This window comes from Colletotrichum abscissum, assembly GCF_030869225.1.
Source record: "Colletotrichum abscissum strain IMI 504890 chromosome Unknown Scaffold_1.1, whole genome shotgun sequence".
NCBI classification, from domain to species: domain Eukaryota; kingdom Fungi; phylum Ascomycota; class Sordariomycetes; order Glomerellales; family Glomerellaceae; genus Colletotrichum; species Colletotrichum abscissum.
In genome coordinates this window covers 2,124,719-2,147,893 of record NW_026849987.1, presented here as the reverse complement: position 1 = coordinate 2,147,893, position 23,175 = coordinate 2,124,719, and the positions used below count along the sequence as shown (strand labels likewise).

Genomic DNA, 23,175 nt, shown 5'->3' with positions numbered 1-23,175 from the left:
GGTGAACCATACGCAAGGGGTCCACGTCTGTTTCTCCGTCATACGGCTCTCGATAGCATCTAGAATCGCGTCTCAGGGTCCAATTTGTGTTTGAAGACGTTTTCCAGAGTGGCAGACTTCTTGTTGGCGATTTGCCATAGCGAAAATTTCTTCTCAGAGCCCCTTGGCTCTTGCCTATCAGCGGGTCTGAGGAGACATTGTCTAAATAGGTACTTTACACACACCGCCGTGTCTTCACAGCAGATCACAAAGCTCAATCATACCATGTCTCGGTAGAAACCAAGACAGTACCCGGTAGCACGAACTCTGATATCCCTCTCGTATATGAACAGGCAACGACGGGATACTCATGACGACCGAGACTCCAATCACAATCTTGCCGGGGCAGCATTGCCGCCATACGGGAACACGGGAGCCGACTCCAGCCTGGCGAACCCGTACAGCTGCCCTTTGCTTTCAGCCACTCGAGCTTTCCAAGCCGTGAGGTCCTTCACCAAGCCTTCTGTCGCCTTCTGATCTGACGGGTCCATGGGCTCCTCGTTGTGGCCCATCTGCAGCATCTGCGATCCCGCCATGGCGACTCCAAGACCAAAGTCCTGCTCGTCGAGCAGAGGCTTGACACAACTCTTGACACCGTTCTCGAATATGTCCTTGGGCAACCTCGGCTCCGCACAAGCAGGCCGCCCGATGCCCACGCCATCGAGTCCAGCCTGCAAGATATCAACCATGGCGCCGACTGAGCGGACGCCACCCGTGACGTAGGTCCTGGTCTTGCTCACATGAGGCACGATCTTCTCCGCGAAGTCGAGGAAGAAGGCCTCACGGGCTCTTGTGCTCTCTCTCTTGTGGTGCCACCCAGAGCTCTCGTACGTCCCGCCGCTCAGCTCGACAAAGTCAAACTTGTGCTCCTCCAAGAGCTGGCACAGCTCTGCAGCTTCATCGGTCGTGAATCCGGACTCCTGGAACTCGACGCTGTTGATCTTGATGCCCATGACGAACCCGGGGCCCGTCCGCGCGCGGATGCTGTCGGCGACGTCGGTAATGAATCGAGCTCGGTTCCTCAGCGAACCGCCGTACTCGTCCGTCCGCTTGTTCGTCGTCTGCGAGAGGAACTGCGCCATCAGATAGCCGTGTGCGCCGTGGAGCTGGAGGCCGTCGAATCCGGCCTTTTCGAGGTACTCGGCGCAGTGCACGAAGCCTTCCGTGAGCTTCTTGATCTCCTCCAACGTCGCCGCATGCGGCTTGGCGAACGTCATGCCCCCAAAGTCCGTCACCAGCTGGACATCCGAGGCGGAGACAGGGTCCGACTGGATGGCGCTGACGACCTGACGTCCCGGGTGGCCGACTTGTGCGAGGAGGAGAGAGCCTCCGGCCTTACCCGCCGCAGCTATGCGGCGCCAAGTCTCGAAGCGCTCTTCACTCTCGACGGGCTGGTGCTCAAGGGAGATGGCTGGGTTTCCGGGTGCCTCGAGGTGGGCCGGGTCGATCATTACGTTGCCCGTGAGGAGTACGCCCCAGCGGCCGGTACCCCAGTTGCGGTAGAGGTTCAGGAACTCTTCGGTGGGAGCGCCGCGCTTGGAGGGGTTGGCGACATCCCATGTGCACACACGCTCTGACATGGCGCCCTTCATGAGGCGGTTCGGGGCGACGGCCGTCGAGAAGGGGAAGCTCAGCGGCTGGGCCAGAGGTGTCGGGTCGACATCCTGTCGGCCGGGATAACGGGGAGTCATCTTAAGGTTATGATTGCTGACGACTTTCTCTCGGTAGGTATCTGATCTGCCGCAGACTTGTATTTCACGGGTGAAGATGCTGTTCGTGACGGGTTCAGGCTCGACGATTCGACGATTCACTCGATTGGATGATTGCAGAGGAACGCAGAAGCCTGTACTTTACTTGCGAGCCAGGCCCTACATATGGAACGACCGACCACTCGGGGAGGGGGGCCCTTCGACAGCAAACGTGTGGATCTATATCTGTGGTCCGTCCCATTCAAATTCCGTTGCGGAAAGGGTTGCGCACATCGTGTGGATTTGGCTAGGCACTCCCGCTGGGAATCCCGTTTTCTTGGGCCTAGAATTAGTTTACGGCCAAAGGCCTCCCGCGCCTCCAGGCCGCGCAGCTCGTCCGAGACGGAGGAGCAAAAGCCTTGGAAAATCGAATCCACTGCGGCAAAACGCATTGCTGAAGATATGCAGGCATTTGCCTCGGCATTAGAACTTGGAAGGAGGGCAATGGGTTTTGCTGCCGTCTTTTTCTTTTCTCCCCCCTGCACCCCAGTTTAGGTGCCGGGCCTTGTGGGGGGATACACCGATACAGCGAAAGCAATCGAAGGCGGTGCGGGCCGGTCAGGGGTGTGTGTAAGTTACCGACTCTTTGTCACTTTTTCTTTGGTGGCGTTTGAACATGTCACCGCTCTTTGGGGTACGGATAGATTTGTCGAGCCGGCCTACAGACCCCGTCTCGTGAGGTGGGATTGAGTTGTATTGTCTGGTTCTTCAGCCGAAGTTTCGACGAAGCTATAACTACTCTTTTACTCAGCCGGTGGACGCTATGTTGACGGGGTGGCTCATGATTTTTGCAAAGCGGGTAACTTCCGGTGTCAACCACAACTCGTTCACTCAAAGCTCGTGTACCAGAAAGCGCTGTGGTGGCTTTGGGTCGCGAATTCCGTCTCAATCTTTATGCCATAACACGACCGAGAAGCTTTGTCGGCCGCGTCCGTCTGCTGAAGAAAGTTGGCCTTGAGTTGACATGACTAGCGGGGTTGAATTGACAGTTAAGCGGCGGACCCCTCCTGTTCCCACCGGCTCCCCATCCATTACTAACCGCGGTTCATCCTAGCCTTGAGATGAGGGGTTTGGTCTTCTTGGGCCCATTTTCTCTTCTTCCTCGTAACGTTATAGCTGATGCTTATAAATCCGAGAGTTTTTTGAGTCAAACAATCCAGATGTGTTTCTCGTTCGTGTTCTTTACCAATTGAGGTCGGGTGGATGTCGTGCCAAATAGGCAAGCGCTACGGAGTATTTCCGACGAAATTCGAAGAAACTTGGACTCGGGGTGATTGTAGTCAGTCCTGCACGTAAACCATCTCGTCTTCACTTAATACAAAGTTCCCATCATACCTTGGTCCTTGGTACGAATGTTCGTTTGTTTTATTCTCAGTAAAGCCACATGCCAAAGCGGAGTGACTGCTTCAAGTTCTTGAAACAAGGTCCCTTGTTCACCTAAAGGCCTTGATTGAAGGGATCATTGGGTGAGAGCTAGAGCGTCGACTAGTCTCATCTCGTTGGTCGAGGTAGCAAGACGCGATACACCAGAATGATTAGACGTACGCCTGGGAGGGGGGGGGAATGGTTTGCGATTCTCTAATTTCAGGGTACCAAGATGCCAGGTGTCTACGCTATAGAGCTTTAGAAGGGTGGGGGGGGGGGGGGGGGGCTAAGTATTGCTCAAAAGGTGAGCCTGAAACACGCTTCCTGAATTACATGGACTCGTAGCTTGGGGGAGTTGCTCGCTCAACGATGATTCGTGTGAGATGAGTTACAGTCTCTCGTCCTTCTAAGTAGTTGGGATTCTTACGATGCAAACTTGCAAAGGTTTAGTGAACATGCTGTGGCCAGCTCCTTCCACCCAGGAGGTAAAAATATCATGAAGAGAGTGGGAGACGGTATCGAGGAGTTCCCAGCCCCCCCCCCCCCCCCCCCCCCCCCCTCCCCCCCCCCCACAGACCCCCACCTAACCACAACCACAAACAACCCCTCCTAACCATACTCCCTTTCCTACTGACCCTCATACTCGACCCACTAAACCCCCCACCCCTTACCAACCCACTCACCATTTCCCCCCCCCCCCCCTCTCTCTTATATGTATACCAAGTTGCCATACAAGAAAGAACCTTCAACCCAAACCAATAGATGAAAGGTATACTCTATTCTTAATAAACTCACAACGAGAACAAGCAATCCAGCCATCCCTCCCACAACCCCATGAAGGCTTAAGACAGCATAGGGCTGTTCAATGTCCCCATGTTACTCCTGGTAAACACCTCGCTTCAATAATACAGGGACGGGATAAAAAACGCCGCCCAGATTCATGGGCTTTATTTCCCAGCCCAGTTACATCCTGGATACCATATACTATCTATCTAGCTTGGCACACCTGGGGTAAGACTAATCAAGCAGAAAAGTGCCTTTGATTTCTAAAGAGTAGGAGTGCCAACGGCTGTGTGATTGTTTTCAGTGATGGACTCTATACAAGTCCTCTTAGTTGCACATCGAGATCCCGTCTCGCGATCCGATGGTACCAGGTTCGCTGGTCGCTTCTCGTCTTACTTTCGACGGTGTTTCAGAGAAGAGAAAAGAGGAAGCTGGATGGCCTGGGTCCCAACTTATTGAGAATGAGCAGCAATGGGGAATAAACAAATCGCGGGGCAATATGGAATCTGCCAAGTTTGCCCGCCTTTCGCTACTGGTTCCCTCTCTTCGTACCTCTCGCCCGTGAGAACCTAGAGAGAAAGGGAGGAGGTTAAAAGCCCAAGACCCATGGCTACAAGAAAGACTACCCTAGGAACTCAACATCCACACAACACAACCCCCCCTTCCCTGGATCCCAATTTCAAGCTGAATGCAGGACTCAACGTCCTTCCCTACTACCGTACTTCACCGAGATTCAACACCTGTCCCCAAATCACGAGAACCCCATTCTCCAAGTCGAACTTACCAGCGAGTCCAAACTCTCCAGAGGTTTCCTACATGAGAACGTCAAAGAGACACACTGTCAAGTTAAGCCACCAAACTCAGACAAACACTTCATACGTTCGTAGCGACAGTGGCATCGCAGCAAAGGGAAGGCGAAAAACACAATCACAGTCATATCCTCTTCTTCCTCGACGGAAGACAATATCAGACGATGATGAAGTGACCTCTTCAAGTCTGAGACACGAGACGTTATCAATATTATACCTGGCAAACACACACACAGCGAGTGAGGATATAATCTTTCTTTTTGTCATTTGTGTCGTTTCATTTCTAATGCCTCCCTCAAAACTCCAAGGCGATGCGGCCAGTGGATATGTTAAACAAAGAAAAGTGGCCAAGATAAGAGAAGGAAGGGAAGAGAGAAAGAGCGAGAGAGAAAATTCCTAATTGCCCTTCCACCCCCTGTCAATGAACCCTCCCCCTTTCCATTCATACGCTTTTAATAACGCGTTTTCCACAACATACCAAGCCCCCTCATACCGCACACCCTTCTGACCATTGCCATCCATGCCTTACACACCATCTCCCATCTCCCTCTATCTACCTGCGGCTCTTCAGAAGCCCCTGCAGGTAACTCGAGAATCCCTTCCTATCCGTAGACGTTGACATGGACCTCAAAAAGTCGGATCCGTCGATACCCAAGTGCGGGAACAGGGAGGACTGTAGGTGCTGGATAAACATCTCTCCCGTCTTGAGGTAGATGGCCTGCTCGAGGCCGGCGATCTCGTTGAGGACCTGCTTGCTCTGAGCGTCGTTCTGCGGCCTGAAGTTGGGGTCCTGGAAGACTTCCCAGCAGAGCGGGTGGAAACGGTCAATCATGAAGCGGTCGAAGCCCGGGATGGTCGGGTTCGGGGAACCGCTGGGCGCCTCCGGGTTCTCGGCAATCTTTGCGCAGTCAGGTCCTCCCCAGACGACAACCATGCGTGCCAAAACGCTAAAGGCCAACCGGCTGGGCCCAATGTTCTCTGCTACGAGAGTCCTGCCGAGGGTAATGACAGAGTTGATGAGCGACTCGAAGAAACCCTGGTTGGCCTCGCTGATGAAAACGGACTGCAGTTCGTTGTTCAGGATAACCAGCAGGAAGGACAGGTATTCCCTCCGTAACTCGCCAAGCTGGATCTCGTCGTCTGTACCAGTGACTGGTTCGGACAGGCCGGCAAAGATTCTCTGCAGCAGGGGAGTGAGAAGCATGTTCAAGACATTATAAATTTCCGTTTTGAAGCCAAAGACAATCTGGTCAAGGAGTCGTAGGAAAATAGCCATCTCATCCTTGGAGGAACTTTGGGACAGGAATCCTTCAATCCACTGAGGAAGCTGCGGCAGCACAGCGGATCCGAGGACGCCTAGCAACTTAGAGAAGGATGCTCGGCAAGCAGTGCGAATGTCGGTGGAGTTGTTCAACTCGCTCAGGGCAATCAAGATGGCTTCGGCGGCTCTCGAGAATTCATCAGACACAAGCTTGTCCGGGGGCGGCCGGTTCTGGACCGAGGTGCTGCCGGGCTGCCAGTCAGAGAAGCCATGGGCGAGGCGGCCAAGCGCCAGGATGATGTGATGTATTTGGAGAATGGCCTGGGCATCGTTCGCCTTTGCTTTTGGCAGATGGGATTCCATGTCACTGAACAAAGGATTCAACACAAGGCGGGCATAGTATGCCTGTTTGTCTGCTGGTGTGCTTCCAGTCGACGCAATGCAGCCAATGGCCTCAAACAAGTAAAGCTGGCTTGTGAACAGGGCATCCGCAGAGTGATCAGACTCATCTGACGACATGTCATCGTCTCCGTTACTTTCTGATACCTCAGCCTTGATCGGCAGGAGGTCACTGATGGATTGGATGACAGTTTCTGCCACATTGCCGACCTGCGCTCTGAGAAATTTGACAAATCTCTGGAAAAGGTACCAGGATCGTGTCTTGATGCGCACGTGGTCGTGGTGAACCAGCCGCACAAAGTTCTCGAGGACTTGGGGGATGTACTCTTGGCGGGCGTCAAATACTTGCCAGTACCGGACACAGATCTCCATGTACTGGAGCAGAATCGCGGGGTGGGGGAAGTTTGCAATTCCTGTAAAACTGTTAGGCACTTGGCTCGAGTAAATATGAAGGGAAGTGACTTACCGGACTCAACCATCTTGGTCACCATGATGGTCAGCCGTTCTGTTGCTGTGCTCGAGGGCTGGCTCTTGGTGCCCAGCCCTTGGTTAGGCAGCGCGAGTTCGCCAAACAGATACATCTCGTGGAGCGCAAGATCCAAATCTCTCCAGTCCATCTGGGACCCTTGCTGGTCAAGCGTTGTGAAGGTCTGGGAAACGAGGTTGCTGAGAACATCGATGTAAAGCTCTTGGTCTACAGCAGCAACAGTCTTTTGGAGAACTTGCAACCGCTTCCGCAGCTCCTGGAACTCGGCCTCATCCGTTTGTTCGTCTTCGTCACCCCAGTTAGAGGTCTCGTCGTAGCGCATCTTCATAATGATGGCGTTAAGAATAGGAGGAAGCATCTCCTTGTAAGAAGCCGGCAGGTTGGCGCCGACCTTTCGCAGGAGGGTAAGGAGGTCGGTCAGAGAGGGGATGACTGTCGAGCAAACCTCGTCGTACTCGTCAGAGAAGAATCGGAGAAGGAAGGGTAGGAAATCGTGAAGATGTTGCTCGGACTTGGCTCTGGTGTCTTCGCTAGCCTGGCCGTCCTCGAGCGCGCGCACAATATCAGCCATGACGGTGTTAACGAGCTTAGCGACAGCCTCGGCAAGATCGGTATCGTATTGGGGCGTAGACTTGAGCTCGCTCAGAGGGGCACTGGCAATGAGCTGAGCCACGATATCGCGTAGGTTGAGGAACGAGATGAGTTCCATCTTCTCGGGGCCCCTCATCTTCTTGCCCACAATCTCGGTGAGAGTGTCAATGGCGGCGTCCCGGACCTTGTCCTCGCTGCCAGACCGATTTGTCCGTCCAACGACAGGAAGCAAGAGGTTGAGCATTTCCTGGTTCACAATCAAGGAAATATCCATCCAGCTGATCCATTTGCCAATGACCTTGAGAATCATCTCAACAATGACATCGCTCTGGCCCGAGTACTGCGCCAGCAAGTCCTTCCATGACTGCGCAATCTTCTGGACGTCACGCTCTCGCAGCTGATCCTTCAAGTCGGTGTTGCGCTTCGCGTCGTTGCTGTTGCGCGTCAACAGCATGTCGGCAATCTCGTCGTGGACAGAGCCAATGATTCGCAAGTAGAGAACGACACCGGCCGTGTTATTGGGGCTGCTGGCAATGGCCAAAAAGTCGTCGATGAAGGACTCCCAGCCATCGTTGTAGAGGAAGACGAAGAGGTAGGTAAGGGTCTGCGAGAGCTTATTCTGCAGGTGGGAGGGGTCGACCTGGTCTTGCAGGTTCTGGCCGTAGATATTGCGGACGTATTCGAGGAGGTTGTCCTTTAGCCACGAGAGGCTGTTGCGGTCGAGGCCTTGTGTGTAAATCGCATAATTAACAACTTCCAAGCAGAAGAGGCGGACGACCTCGGAAGGGCGTTGTGATCTGGTGAAGAGGGTGGTGCAGACCTGCCAGCCTTGGGGGTCGGCTCGCAGCTGGTTCAGGTAGTCGAAAGCTTGTTGCTTGAGGTTTTGGTCGCTACCGACGTTGAACGCGGCCTCGACGGCGTTCTCAATCTGTGCGACAGGTGGGGTCAGCTCTGGTCCATGTGCGACGAGATCCATTCTGGTCTTGGGGATGCCATTTTGAGAGCTCCCGTCTCCGTGGTCAGGCTTGAGTCACCGGAGTGAAGGCCGGCGGCGGCGGTCAGACCATGGAGGCAGCGGGCGTTGGTGGGAGGAGGGAAGAGGAGGAGGGGTGATGATGGAGGTCGGAATGGCGGGGCACAAGGCCAACGATTTTGAGGCAGCCCAAGCCCAGCCAGAAAGCAGCAGGGTAAATCGCAAAAAGAGGCGCTGCAAACGTACCTGAGCGTCCATGTTCAAGACGGTGTTTGCCCCCGAAGAGAGGTAGCGGGTTGTAGAAATGGTGATCAAGAGAAGGTTATTGTGAGAAACCGTAGACGAAGACTAGTTTATTTTTTTCTTGTCGGTATCGAAATGCTGCTATAATCCTGGCAGCCCTCCAAGCTGTGCACTCAGCATTCTTGCTTGGGGTAAAAGCGGCGACGTGGAAGCTACCGAGAACTCATGGCCCGGTTCGGATGGATAGATGATAAGTAATGAGGTAAGTTATCGGTACAACGTATCCGTAAGGTAGGCAGACCGAATGAGGCAGCGGATGTCGGGTTGGTTGGGAGATTGTACACACACACACGCGCGAGGAGTACTTTGGTCGGAGACGAGGGGTTGGTGGGTTGTTGTGCCGAGGTGAAGTCGAAATGCAAATCCAGGCGAGGTGAAGTGTGCAAGTGCTCGAAGCGATCGTCGGTCGGCCTGGGTTATTTGCAAAAGCGGTCGGTGAAGAGGGATCAAGTGTGGGAGCGAAATGAGCGGGAGAGGGAAAGAGACAAGGTGGTGGTGCAAGGCTGAGGGGCTATCACAGCACCGCAAGAACAGAAAGACTCGGCGGTGGCAGGTGGTGTCTGTCGGTGTCGGAGGGCTCTTTTTTTTTTTTTTTTTTTTTCCCTGTCTCCTTCCCAGTCACTATTATTTTTACTAGGTAGGTCCCTCTCGGCCAGTTTCCTCTAATCGCAACCCCCCAGGGCCAAAAGTCGGTCGCTGATGTGCGCACCTCAGTGAGTCTCGTGCACAACAACAAGTGGGGTCAACTCTTGGTCTGTGGGCATCTGGACAGCTGGACAGCGAACAATCTTAAACACCTCACAGTCTGATTGATGCCTGTCGGCCGGACTGGACACAACTGAAGATGAGAAGCTAATTTCAATGAGGGGCCAAGGAAGCACAACACATCCCACTGCATCTCCCTGTACATTGCCTGCAAGGGAGCGCCAAGCTTCTTTATGGCATGTCTTTCCGCTGGCAGTCCGCCGAGGGCGGGGTTCCTGGCTTGCTGTCCCTCTGTACGCAGTATTCCTCTCCTCTCCTCTTGAATCCAGCTCGGCCAAGAAGGTACCTTAATACAACAATACCTGTGATACACCATCTATATCCGAAATGTTTTAACCCGGCAAATTATCGGCCAAGTCTTCCAGGTTCAGTTGATCCGGACAGGAACACTGTTGTTTGTGATACCTTCCAGGTTATGCCTCGGGCACTTGTTAATTAGCTAATTCGGTAATATCGTGGAAAGATCCAGAAGCCAAACATCCCACTACGATATCCGCACCCGCCCCTATTCTACCACTGCCCCTCACCTCACCCCTCATTTTGACCATTTCGACAGTGTGCGCTCCCCCAGCTTGGGTGATCCAGGTCAGCCCTATTAAAAAATCTACGCTAACAACCCATGCGGTCCTCGTTCCTGCCCGCCTATTCCACCTCGATTTCTACAGAGTACGCAGTAGGTTGAATTTCCCCTGCGGTAGTGTCAAGGTTGCCTCGGAAACAGGTCTTCGTCTCTGGGCATTCGAGCACCAAAATCCTGTGCTCGAGTTGCGATTGTCACAGAGGACCCTGCTGCAGTTGCTCTTGATATCGGATGAAACTATTCTGTTGGCCTTCTAGAAGGTCCATGACATATACAAGAGACGTTCCCACGCGCTCGCCCAGTAGGAAAAGTGATGACCAAACGCCCTTGACAAGTTTTGAGACGGTAAAGAGACACAGCACTGTTATTGCGCCCATCCAGAGTGCCATATCTGGAAAAAGAAGTCGTCCCTCCGTAGAGGCAGGGACGAGATGGTGTTTACAAGTGAAGGGAAAGCAACTAGATCGAGACTCTCGCAAGCAACCTGAACCTGAACCTTAGCAAACCCGGACGCCGCAAACCTCGACACCTTTGCCCTCAATATAGGGCCTTCGGTCATAGTACTTGCTCATGAGCTCCTTGACAAACTCCGCATCGTGCGCGTTCCACACGTCGAGTCCCATGCTCTCGAGCGCATCGCTGCCAACTCGTACTGAGCTTCGATCCGACTCGCTGTTAGTCCTCAGAGGAACATCATCGGCATCGTCTTCATCGTCCTCGTCTTCGTACCGATCATCCGAACTCTCCACCACATCAGCCATGACCGTCAGCATTTGCGCTGTCAACCGATGAAAGTACGCAATCACGGCGAGCTCCGTCGTTGCTTCATCGATCACGGACCCAGCGGCCGGCCGGGAAACAAGGGACCCAGTCGAGTCTGCCATGCCACCGGATGCCGATGACCGGGGTCTCGTATTGGGTTTTGACATGCTCGGAGTGTGGGGCGTTAGACCCAGGTCCGCCAGCAGCGCTGCATCGTGGGCCGCCTCCTCTTGTTCCTCGCTCCGTGCTTGTTCACCGGCGCTCGCCCACCACATAAAGCCACTGTAGGCCAAAGCTGTCCAACTTGATGGCTCAACAATCTTGTCCAGAGCTTCGTCGCCTTCGACACTCGAAGCCGGGAAGGCGCCAGTGGTCAGCTTGAAACTCGTTGAAGTTTCCGATCGGGGGCTCTCAGCCGTCATCGGCTTCGGCGTCGTTGGTGACAGCCTAGCCAAACCAGCCTTCAAGGCACGGAACCGCCTCAGGTCGCGCTGTGTTGCCTTGACAGGCGTACCGCGGGGACATTCCACAGTTGGCCAGGCCTTTTCCTTGGCGTTGGGAGCATACGGTGGCGGCATGGTGATGAGCATGTCCCACAGGGTGTCCTTCATGGCGAGGATACTGTCAGTCGTGCAAGCAACCCAACCAGAGCCCGCCTCGTCCGCCAGGTCGTCATTGCTATCGACTTTCCGGCGCTTTGAGGCCTCAAAGTCTTCCATCAAGAAGGGGATGTCGTGGACTCCAATTGTGAAGAGCGGTCTCAGACGTTGAGAGGACGATGTCGGAGCCAATAAGTCGGCCACTGTCTGGGGAATATTTGATAGAACAGAAATATTGTACACTTGACCGGGTGTCAGTGGATAGGCTACAAGATAGATTCCGAGTCAACGTACCAAAGTTGCAAATCTCTCGTACCGGCGCATGGCACGATATTAATATGCGCCTCCTCAGCAGAGCTGCTCTGTGGATGGGAAATATGAGTGGCCCGAATGTGTCCAACAACGTCGTCAGGCTCCATGCTGGGTGGTATGGTGAAAGTCGATGCCCGGTTGGCAGCAGGGAAGCTCCATCTGATGCAGAGCGATTGCGGTTATGATTCGGCTTTTTCGGTTGAGCGGCTTGAGAGCTGAAACTGATTGAAGGGGACTCCATCGGCGGTCGTTCTTGTTCAGCCCCTTCCTTGGCCTTGTTGTTCTCCCAATAGTCATCAAGAAGAGTAGTGTTTTTGCGATCTTGGGCCAATTTTCTGAGATATGGTCAGCAACAATGTTCCTGTCCTGCTCCAACAAGTGAAAACTTACGATGCAATGTCCTTTAATCCTTCAGCATGCCTCCAGGCGCGGCCCAGGCGGCCGTAACTGAGGGGCACCAAGACGCCGACAGCAATCATGCGCGCATGTCGCGCCTCCTCCTCATCGCATGGAGTGTTGATGAAAGCGCTGAGACCCGCATGCTCTCCTTCGTGCACAAAGTATATCAAGTCGTCGGGGACAGTATGCAGGCCGGATGGCAAGCTCTTATACTCGACGAGGCCCTCGAGTTCGATTCCGGTAGCGGATTGTTTCCAAACAATGGTATAGCCAGCTTTCACGTCAAAGTCGATGAGGAAAAGGGCGGATATGGGAGGAAGCTCGGGTTGCGCATTGCCCGCCGGCAAGCGAACTGAGAGAGAGGGTGGATCTCGGCGAGAGGGCATTGTCGGAATGGCAGCAGGCTCAAGGTCACTCTCTATGGCAGCAAGGAGATGCGCCAGTGACCGAGGCGCTGGTCGTTTCGGCACTGGCGGGAAAGCTTGTCGTATATGGTATTTCGGCAAACGACAGGCGACAGGCGGCAATATCAAAGATGGCTCCGCGGTTACGTGCGATATGCTTGACGAATGTCGTGCGATCAAGGTTGCGAACTCCTCGCCGTCGGGCGACAGGTACCGACGCGGAGCTCAGACAGACCCCAGGCGGACGTACCGGGTAGAGATGTTAGTCAGCCTTTCGGCCATGGTCTGTTATCGATAAGAACCCCTGCCACATGGACATGCACGGGTACCCTGGTCTGCCTTAGTATCTCGGACCAACGTCCACTCTACCTAAGGTAGCCATGCCCAAGATTGCCTTAGGTAATCCACGAAGGGCATTCGGCATCGAGAAATTTAGAATGTCTACTGTTGAAGTACCTCGAAAATGAAAGAAAGTCCAGAGAATGGCTGCGATTAGGAAGAGACACTCGACACTTTACGTTTTGCCCAAGCACTAGAGTAAGGCAGGCATGGAGTACGTACAGTAAATGGAGGCAGGGGGCTCCGAGACAGAAGCAGCGGGTTGAATCTGCATTTGAATCTGAGTCGCTGGGGAAGAGCGCTGGTCCTGGCTCTGACCACATGCTTTCTCGAGCAGCGCAAAGTGACCGCATTGAAGGAGGAGGAGGGGAACATTCTCTGCCCCACCTCCACATGCCTTTGGGATGTCAGGGAGACAGTCAACAGACTTACAAGTCTGGACAAGTTCAAGCACCTTGAGCTACCTTCCTTAAGGTAGGTACCTAAGGTAGGTTCCGGTAGACGCCTTTACGCAGTACACTTTACATGTGCCAGGCGCGCCAGTCACCCGTCTGAACTACTATTGTGATGTTCCCCAACTCTTTTAACCGCCGGTTCAGCATTCAAGCGGCCGCCTTACTTAAGCTAAGACATTCAAGGTACTAGCTGCGGTACAGTCTAGGTAGAGTAGGTACGGAGGTATTCATCTCAAAATCTTACGTCTGTCTCTATCCGCTGGTCCGCCGCCTGCCCTTTTCAACCAGCACATGGTGGACGTTGGACGGAACAATGACATGTGCTAGCGGCCTACCGACAGGTCTAGCGTCCATAACGGTCTGGTCCTGGACATGTCCCGTCCCCAACCGCCTACAAGCTTTGCGAGCCTAGCCATGAATACCTTGAGGTTGACGGTGGCTCAAATGGAGATGACCTATGCCTCTTCAGAGTCTTCACCTCATGGCAAAGCAAGGGACCATTTATGGTTTAAGGTAGTCGCTATCTAACAAGGCACAATTTCGGCGATTTGGACCAATCCACCTCAGCTATCGCCGGCTTTCCGAATCCCCAAGGTTCCCAACGACTTGAGCCTCTGGAAGCCAAAAAAGTCATCCCACCAAAAAATATTTGTCTGGGACACGAGCCGACAGGCAACCCCACACCTTTCCTTGTAGAGTATTTTGTGGGAGTAGCCATGCTGATGACCCCAGTCACGACCCATGACCACAGTCACCACACACTTCGGTTGATCAACGGTTGCCTTCCTCTCTCTCTCTCTCCCCCGCCAATCCAGCGAGCTTGAAGTGCGGTGTGCAGCGCAGCACCGTCCAATGCCACCAATATCCGTACAATTTACCGATCCGTCCTTGCCTGTACCATACGGAGACCTTCCCTCCCACCACTTGGCGCTTCCCGTTTCCACTTCTTGCAGTTCTGTGACCTGTCGCATGCTAACTCTTGACTTGGCTTTTGGTTCCTCTTGCTGGTCCGCACCCACCAATTCCGATTTCCCTTACATCGTCATTGCGAGTCGAGTCTCTTTCTCCGTTCAACTTCCTCCCGTCCATCCTTCTCTCTGAGACACACACCCATACGGACACCTTGTGCTCCTATCCTTCCCGCTGGAACATGTGTCTGCGGAAGCTGTAGCCTTGCCATCTCTTTTCTTCTCTCTCCATTTCTCTTCCCAGCGTCAAACTTGCCGCCTGTCATCGCTCCCTCCGAGACAGAAACATCCCATCGCTTTACCGCGCCCTTGCGACGATCCTCCGTTCCACGGCCTCAACCCCGCCTCCAAAAAAGGTCCCTCCTCAACACATCCCGCCGTTTTCGAGGCGCGCCCCCAAAGAAGCTTAACGCACGCCCAGTCCGATTTCCTCAATCTCTCTCTCGAGCTTCCGCGCGCCTGTCTCCTTTCACGCCCATCTGCCGCCGTTCCTAATCAGCCACGCGCACCCACCACCGCCAGCAGCCATGTCGGCTTTCCTGGGCTACATATACTCCTTCTTCAAGGGTTATGCCGCCCTCGTCGTCGCCCTCTACATGCTGTCCTACGTCGTCCCCAAGGCCGCCTTTGGCGCTCGTGTCCTCGCTTCCTACATCTCGCTCGCCGTAGCAGCCGGCTGGGGTGTCTTTGCCTCCATCTTCCTGAAGCTCATCGGCGAGCAGGGCATTGCGCAATGGATGACCGGCCGGTTCTTGTACTACATCATGGCCGTCACCACGGGCGTTACCTTTGAGGTTATCGATCCCAACCACATTCTCGACAACACTCGCCCTGCCGTCTTTGTTGGCAACCACCAGACCGAACTCGACGTCTTGATGCTAGGCACTATGTTCCCCAAGTACTGCAGCGTCACTGCCAAAGCCTCGCTCAAGAAGACGCCCATCCTCGGCTGGTTCATGACCTTGAGCGGCTCCATCTTCATCGATCGCAAGAACACAAAGGATGCCAAAGATGCCATGGCCGGCGCTGCTGAGCAGATTCGCAAGAGGAATCAGAGCGTGTACATGTTCCCCGAGGGCACCCGTAGCTACGCCAAAGACCCTGTACTGCTGCCCTTCAAGAAGGGCGCCTTCCACCTGGCCGTTCAGGCCGGTGTGCCCATTGTGCCCTGCGTTGTCGCCAACTACAGCCACGTCCTTTACCTCAAGGGTCTCATCTTCAACTCTGGAAAGATCCCCGTCAAGGGTAAGTACTCGGCTGCCCATGTGTGCCCCTCCCCAGCGCCGAATACATGCTAACATCAGCTCGCGCAGTCTTGGACCCTATCCCCACTACTGGCCTGACCGCTGCCGACGTCGACGAGCTCACCCGCAAGACCCGAGACCTGATGTTGGAGGAGCTCGTCAGCCTGACCGAAAAGGCCCAGGGCAGGCCCATGAAGGTCACCCACGACGTCCCTTCTGCGAAGACGACCGGAACCGACGCCACGGATACCATCTCGGCCCTGTAAACGCCCGAGGCTTTGAAAAGGTCAAGATCCTCGGTTCCAAAAGACACAATGTTGGAAACCATGCCGGATCGAGGGCGGGCATCTCCAGATTAAACATATACAACTCGTACAAGAGACAAGACGGGTCAGATGGCAACATCTCCATCACAAGAGGCTTCTAAACAGCCAAGTTAACATGGATACGGGTAGGGTAGTTAGATTCAGGTGGGTGGGGGAGCACGTCTTGATACCCTATAGACCGAAAGTACTTGCATTTCTCTCCTTGCTCGATTGGCCTTCCACCGGGCCATCACGGGTGTTTGGGAATCTAGACGTTCGGCATGACATGTAGATGAGATACGGCGTGCAGGCAGCATCTTGTTGAAAAAAATGATATTTTACGTTTAAACTTATGATGATGTCTCGCGGGCGGGCAACCTGAAGGGCTGTAGTTGTAGTCCGCGAGATTATGCCCTCCCCTAAGTGCCTCTAGGTGCCTCTAAGTGATAGTAGAGCTATGATGATGGTCTATCTCACGGTCATCAGCAAATTCAAGGTTGTAAGCGATCTCTATAAGAACCAAAAAGAGGATGTGATTTCCGTTAGGATCAGGATCTACCATCAACGCCCAAGCTATGCTACACTTTCTAACACTTTCTAACACTCCCCCCCTCCCCCCTCGAGGTCTTCCAATAGGGAAGGAGCCTCTCTTTTAAACTAATATGTAAACATCACCAGATTCTCACTCTTGCCCATGCCTTGCTCCCTCTCTATTCGATGCTGTTCCAGTCTAGTTCACCAGAACACCCCCCACTCACCGACCCCCAATCCCCTAATTCATCTTTCCCTCCCCCCTATACTCCTCGCCCTCGCCCTCGCCCTCCTCCTCCTCATACTCTGCATATTCCTCCTCCTCCTCATCATCAATAACAGCCTGCTCATTATCATCCTCATTCTCCAGCAACGTCTCCCCCTCAGCGTCGGTAGTCTCATCCTCGAGATCCGTATTCCCCGAAATAAGCAGACTCCGCAAGTCATCCTCGCTGAGAATCGTCTCGATGCTGCCCCTCCGGATCCAAGGCCTCGTCTCCCTACGCCCTTGCTCAATCAGCCTCTCAATCTTGAGTCTATTCCCGACAAACTTCAGAATGGGATACCCCCGCTGCTGACCCTCGTGAATCATGCGCGCCAACCGCGGCGGGTCCGGGTCCGAAAGGATATGCACGAAATCAGAAGGCACAGTCTTGGGCCAGATGGTGATTGTGCCGCTGAACGTCTGCAAGAACAACTGCGACCAGTCCTGGCCCAGAGGTCGGGGCAGCAGCTCGGCGTGGCGGATGAACTTGAGCCATTTCGTCATGTCGAGCTTGAGGTAGTGCTCCACCGCCGACATGACGTACCCGCCGCGCCAGCCTTTGCCCTTGCGGTGCGTGACGGGGTGGCCCACGGAGCCGCGCGAGGAGAAGAAGAAGAGGTTGATGTGCGGGTTGACCTGGCTGACAATCGTAAAGTTGACGTTGAAGTGCAGGTTGAGGGCTTTGATGGGGATATCGGTCCGCAGACTGCCGTCCTTCCACTTGTGCCCGAACGAATAGGGCACCAGCGTGCCGTCGCGCTGCTTCATCATCAGCACGACAGGATTCAGAATGCCCGGGACGGCGGCGGACGCCAGTACGGCGGACCAGATGACGCAGTCCGGACTGGTGAGGTAGTTGCAGAGGATGGTGGGCGAGTGCGGGTCGGCGGGCACGCACGAGACGTTGAGGATGCGGCCGGTGCGCTCGTACGCCTCCCGGAAGGTCATGGACCCCCTCGTCCACCAGCTGCATTGCTTGGCCCAGTCGACCGAGTCGAAGCGGGCGCCCGTCCTCCACCACCGCGGGATCCAGGTCCAGAACGTCTCGCGGCAGGCGGTGATGCGGTGCGCGAGTGCGGGTACGAGGAGCTGCCTCAGCTCGTCGTCCGTCCGGGTGGCCACGAGGGCCGCGACCAGGGCGCCGCCGCTGGTGCCGGTGATGACGTCCGGGAGCAGGTCCGCTTCGAGGAGGGCCTTGATGACGCCAAAGTGGTAGTAGGCAAAGGACGCGCCGCCCGAGAGGCAGAGGGCCGTCCGTCCGTAGTTTGCGTGCATGCCCTTAAAGATGGAACGCTTCTCCTCCATGGACAGTTGCTTCGTGCTCAGAATGAACTTGATGCTCCTCTCGACTGGACACAGTCAGTCAGTCACCCAGCCAGCATCTTGAAAACACCATGGGCAGATACATACCTTCGTCGATAAAGTTCTGCACCAGGTTCTTGGTGCCATAATACGTCTGGCTATACAGCCTGGGATTCTCAACGCCCACAAAGTTACTCTTCACACACGCCGACAGCAGCGCATGAAGCTCCTCGACAGTAGGCTTCCCCGACGCCTTAGGATCCGCCTGCGCTCCCTCATCATCCGTCTCCCCATTCTCCGCCGCCTCAGCCTTTTGCCTACACTTGCGCATCTGGTCCCACACCCTCTTGACCGTCTTGGAGTCGTAGTACGCGAAGTCGTTCTCCTCCTTCCACCGCTGCCGGTCGAGGTAGCTGTCCAGCTCCTTGGCCGCGACGACCCAGTCGCGGTAGTTGTTCGTCCGGCGCATGCTCCGCCTCAGCCTCTCCCGCGTGCCGCGCCAGGTCACAAAGTGTTCGTACACCCAGATGTACAGCCGCGTGTACAGGTACGTGAGCGCGAGGCCCGCGAGCCAGGCGCCGACGAAGAAGAGCATCGGCCACTTGAGGAGCGCATAGAAAATACCCTCCCGCGTCTCGTCTTTCGTCCTGGTGCCCAGGAGCGCCTCCGCGGCCCCCTTGGCCCGGTTCCTCCTCCGGCGAGACCCCCTCTTTGATATCTTTTGGTTGACGGGCGCCCAGTCGTTCTGCGCCGTGATGAACATGTTGGACTGCGTCGCCGAGCCGTTGTTGTAAACGCCGCCGCCGCCGCCGCCATTGGTATAAGTGTGATTCAACATCCCCGGACCCGGGGCCGTGACGTCGCCGGCAGCCGCCGCCGCCGCCGCCGCGACGGCCGACGGATCCTCCCTGTCATCTTCGTACACAGACCCTCGCTTCGTGACGTCGAGCGAGCTCTGACTCCTGAGGCCGGGGGAGCGGAGAGACGTGGTTTCGTCGGGTGACTGCAAGGGGTCGGGGGCCTGGAGGGCCTGTATGAAGGCGGCGAGGTCGGCGTCGCTGAGGAATTTGGTGTCGAACTCGGGGAGGCCGTCGGTGCTGAAGTTTTCGGGCGGGAAGCCGTAAATGTCTGTGTTGCTGCCGCCGCCGCTCGGCGAGGAGCCAAACGAAACTCTAGGTTGGTGGTGCTCAGCCATGTCTGCGGGCTGCGTCGTCTGACGGGTCCAGGCGCATGATATGGCGACACACCAGGAGGGAGAGGAGTAGTTGTAAGGCAGTCAACGTGTGAAGCTACTCAGGGGAACGATGCGTGGGAGAGACACGATGCTGAATGCTGATGAGCCTGGAGGAAGGGATGAATTTGGTCTCCGAAATGAAGAAGAAGCTCCAGTGGCGGCAGGTGTGTAAGGCGAGGTACCTCGAGGTAGTATGTGAATGCGGCGTAGTACGTGTAGCGTGCTGTGGTTGGGTGAAGCGTTGCGTGAGAATGTAAGCATCGGATAAGGTAGAACGTGGCTAAGGTAATCTGCAGATGGACGGGTGATTTCGGTGCATTTGTTGGGGAGGGAAGTACTTGTAGAGATGCCTCGGGGTGGTGGTCTGGTCAGTCGCTCTCGGCCGGGGGAGACTACCACTTTCTGGCACCCAGTTCCCAGGTTGCTCTCGAGATGCGCAGACCTCCCTAGGGAATGCGCGCCCGTGATGCCACGGGTCGGATGACGTCGGCAGTAAGCTCGAATTGGATTTCGTTGGGGACCTCGGGGCGCCTGGCACCTTTGCTGTGGATGTACGAAGTACGAGGTACCTATCTTGAGGTAAGTCAGGGAGCACTGGGGACTGTTGGCCGCTCACTAATACCACCCAACCCACGTCGGCTACCTACTGAACCGTGAGATGTGGCAGGGGGCAACAACTTCCACTCCCTCAGGCCCCCCTCGGGCCCCCCTCCTGGTCACTTTTCTTCACTTTCTTCAGTGGATGTTGTACCTGAAATAAGGCACTCACCCACTCTGGCGGGATGCGGTGCAAGCAAGGCCACCTTAGTTCCCACCACCACCACCTGTTCGACTAAAACCAACATCTGGTTGTCTGTCTGCCTGCCGATACTACAACCATGATGTAGGTAGACGAAAAGTACAAGCATCGAGTTATTCTCTCCAAAAAAGGTGTTATCATGATGTAAGTCAAGATCGCCTCGGCACCTTGAGACAAAATCCCACAAGGCCGCCCGCCAACGAGCCCCTCAAGTTCCCATCCGGACCGCCCGTCTCACCGTCTCCGCCTCTCCGGAATCCCCTCGGGAAGAATGTCACCTCACCTCGCCGGTGGCCCCTCGACCAAAACGGCATACCTATGTCTTTGTCCCTGCATGGCTGGCAAGGCTGAGAGGGAACGCAGCAGTGGCTTTTCGATGAGAAGCATCTGACATAATATGACATGTGTTGACTTACCTAATGTACGGAGTACTCTACACCAGGGCCCAAAGATACTGAATCATCTAGACGTCAGCGTATGTAATACACAACAAATGGATACCTAGGGATATCAAAAATCTTGGAACTGCGCAATCGGCGCGGCTGCTGGTCTCGGGGAAAACAAACTACTTGTGGCTTGTGAAGATGCTAAAAAGAGCATCGCCACAACTCTCTTCTCCGCCGGCCTGACGTAAGGTATCATGTGTCTACCATCAAGCATCCCGCCGTTTCCCGCCGCCCCTAACGGAACGGAACCTTTACGACGTGGACACGGTGGCCTTGGTCACCGCCACCACATCATCACTACAAACAGCGTCCTAGGAAAATCCCTTGATACGCTCAGCACAACCATTTGATGCCTTTGCAGTGCCATACTCCTCCATGATCCAATCATCTGGATGTCAATGTTGTTGATGCAGCAGTAAATCTACGCAGAGCAGGCTAACGATTTGAAAGACGCAAAATAAACCAGATTCCGAATCCCTGGGCCCCAATGAAGAATTCTAGCCTAACAAGCGTACACAATTGCCTCGTCTCTGGCCTTAAAGCTGGATGCCTCGACCAACAGTACTGACTGACCGAGCAGAGCCATCTGGACCGCCAGACCGAGGACTTTTTCCCTTCCTCCGTGTGTGTGGACCGATGCAAACATGCCCGATAGCAGCAGTGTCAGCCCATTACGCAGCTCTTTCTAAACCGTTTGTTCCCCCTAGGATATCAGATTTCGCAAGACGCCAAAGAAGGGGGGAGCCCTTGTTCTGTTGAACACCCCCCCTCGAAGCACTTGACCGGAGCTTTCGTAGACGTGGCACCCATGATTTCGTTCCCGCGTAGACGTTCCCTATTGCCATTCTTGCCATATCGTCCATGTACTTGCTCCGCTCCCGCCGTAGACACCTCCCGCAAGCTCCTTCCAGAGCTGTCGGTTCGGTGTTTAGACGTACTGCGAGAGCCACCGGATACCGTCACCGTATCCTGTTCTCAAAGTTAGCCAAACTGCTCTGCACCCTTATCTGCCATGTTTCCGGGGAAAGCAAAGGAACGCACCTTGTCTGAGGACAACGGAGCACATGAAGACCTCGATAGGTCGGATTCCCTCCAGAGGCACCTTGCCCTTGCCGGTGGTCTGATACATGCCGAGCTGGTGACGGAGCTCCTCCTCCGAGATGGCGTCGGGGTGGTCAATCTTGTTGCCGAGGATGACAAAGGGCACCTTGGCCAGCTCCTCCATGGACAAGAGGGCGTCGAGCTCGGCCTTGGCCTCGGGGAACCGTTCGTGGTCCTTGGCGTCGACGAGGAAGACGATGCCGTTGACTTCGGGGAAGTAGTCCTTCCACAGGCGGCGGGCCTGCTGGTGACCGCCGAGATCGAAGGTGGTGAAGCGCACGTTGCCGATGGCGAGCTCCTCGGAAGCTAAAGGCCGGTTAGCTTTCTGGACACGTGCGCAGAGCAGAGACCCCCCATATCACTGGGCTCTTTTTGCCGCGGAAGAGATATACTCACTGGGGTGAAGAGTAGGCTGGAGGATAGCGACACGGTCGTTCTGATCACCTTGTTAGCAGTCGTTCATACCATCCATATCGTAGCCCAAGACGATCCCATATCGGCGCATCCGACCTCCAGTAGGCTCGTGGTATCTATCGATACGGGTAAAGCTGGCGGGTGTTGGGGCGATCATACCTTCAGCATGTGCAGGAGGGTGGTCTTTCCGGCATTGTCGAGGCCAAGGAAAAGAAGCTTGGCATGCTTGTTGAGCAAGCCGAGGCTTGAGAGGACGTCGTAGACTAGAGAAGAGAGAGAATACCAGTCAGTCTGTCATGGTCCAACCAGGGATGGATGATGGGCCACACAAGCTACGGCGAAGGCGGCGCGCAGAAGATCAACCCCAGGTGGTGGAGGGGCATCAAGCAGAGGTAGGAGATGAGGGAAAAGGCAAGATACATACACCAGTTAATAATCCACATCTTGACGATGAAGGAGCGAGATTATTGTCTGTATTGTGAGGGTGGTTCGTGGATGACGGTGGAGTCGGTAGGTTGAGGTCGGGGAGGTTTCGATGTTCGGGCTTTTGCTCCCAGGAGACAAGGCGGCGGCGGGCGTGTACGAATGGCGAGGTACCAAGGTCTGGACTGGGCGGGACAGGACTGGCTGAGCTGGGGGCCACCTTACACAGTACTACGTAGGCTTGGTGGGCTACCAGGAGAGATGGGAGCTGAGTCGGAGAGTCGGGAAGACAGCAAGACAGCAAGTGAGTGAGAGGTGGTACGTGCTGGCTGTGCTGGCTGGCGCATTTGCTGTTGCGAATTGCAGTGTGTTGAGGTGGGTGTGCCTTAAATCTCGGGCTGCCACGTATCGGAGATGCTCCACAGATGCACCGAGTGCTGTCAACTGCGGTCTGGGAACCGGGAACCTGCAAAGAACAACGGAAAGACGCAAAATGCAAAAAAAAAAAAAAAAAAAAAAAAAGAGTCTGGGAGTGCGTCAGAGCGAAACGAAACTCTTTGCCATCTCCTTTAGGAAAGGCTTCACTACTTCACTGAAATGAAAGCCCGAACAGCTGTGTCAGGTGAATAAAGTCAGGCCCAAATTGCCTTAAACGCTTGAGTCCTGGGGCCTTTCGTGTGAACAAACACCTAGGTAGTCAGGTTAAATGAGAAAGGAACCTTTGCGAGTGCTTAACATGATGAATTACGCCTTCTGACTGAGCCCACAAC

General features: G+C 54.9%; 6 protein-coding genes across 6 annotated transcripts; 1 reads left to right on the top strand and 5 right to left on the bottom strand.

The window, feature by feature from the left end:
- Positions 1–368: 368 nt before the first annotated feature.
- Positions 369–1,730, bottom strand: CABS01_00687 (NADH:flavin oxidoreductase/NADH oxidase; the record flags this gene model as incomplete). Its single annotated transcript, XM_060534068.1, has 1 exon — positions 369–1,730. One exon carries the CDS (start codon positions 1,728–1,730, stop codon positions 369–371), a length of 1,362 nt encoding a protein of 453 aa, XP_060406582.1.
- A 3,567-nt stretch (positions 1,731–5,297) lies between these two features.
- CABS01_00686 (exportin 1-like protein) lies at positions 5,298–8,458 on the bottom strand (the record flags this gene model as incomplete). The annotated part of the gene is made up of 2 exons (XM_060534067.1): positions 5,298–6,817; positions 6,871–8,458. 2 exons carry the CDS (start codon positions 8,456–8,458, stop codon positions 5,298–5,300), a joined length of 3,108 nt encoding a protein of 1,035 aa, XP_060406581.1.
- A 2,142-nt stretch (positions 8,459–10,600) lies between these two features.
- On the bottom strand, positions 10,601–12,561 carry CABS01_00685 (uncharacterized protein; the record flags this gene model as incomplete). The annotated part of the gene is made up of 3 exons (XM_060534066.1): positions 10,601–11,706; positions 11,759–12,111; positions 12,167–12,561. The coding sequence occupies 3 exons, from the start codon at positions 12,559–12,561 to the stop codon at positions 10,601–10,603; spliced, it is 1,854 nt and encodes a 617-aa protein (XP_060406580.1).
- A 2,202-nt stretch (positions 12,562–14,763) lies between these two features.
- On the top strand, positions 14,764–15,851 carry CABS01_00684 (acyltransferase; the record flags this gene model as incomplete). Its single annotated transcript, XM_060534065.1, has 2 exons — positions 14,764–15,586; positions 15,655–15,851. Coding segments are annotated over 2 exons (1,020 nt in total), but the record flags the coding sequence as incomplete, so codon positions are not given.
- Positions 15,852–16,662: 811 nt separating this feature from the next.
- CABS01_00683 (patatin-like phospholipase) lies at positions 16,663–19,183 on the bottom strand (the record flags this gene model as incomplete). Its single annotated transcript, XM_060534064.1, has 2 exons — positions 16,663–18,035; positions 18,097–19,183. The coding sequence occupies 2 exons, from the start codon at positions 19,181–19,183 to the stop codon at positions 16,663–16,665; spliced, it is 2,460 nt and encodes an 819-aa protein (XP_060406578.1).
- A 2,212-nt stretch (positions 19,184–21,395) lies between these two features.
- On the bottom strand, positions 21,396–22,425 carry CABS01_00682 (ADP-ribosylation factor family protein; the record flags this gene model as incomplete). The annotated part of the gene is made up of 5 exons (XM_060534063.1): positions 21,396–21,436; positions 21,509–21,874; positions 21,965–22,004; positions 22,142–22,245; positions 22,407–22,425. The coding sequence occupies 5 exons, from the start codon at positions 22,423–22,425 to the stop codon at positions 21,396–21,398; spliced, it is 570 nt and encodes a 189-aa protein (XP_060406577.1).
- Between the last annotated feature and the right edge of the window lie 750 nt (positions 22,426–23,175).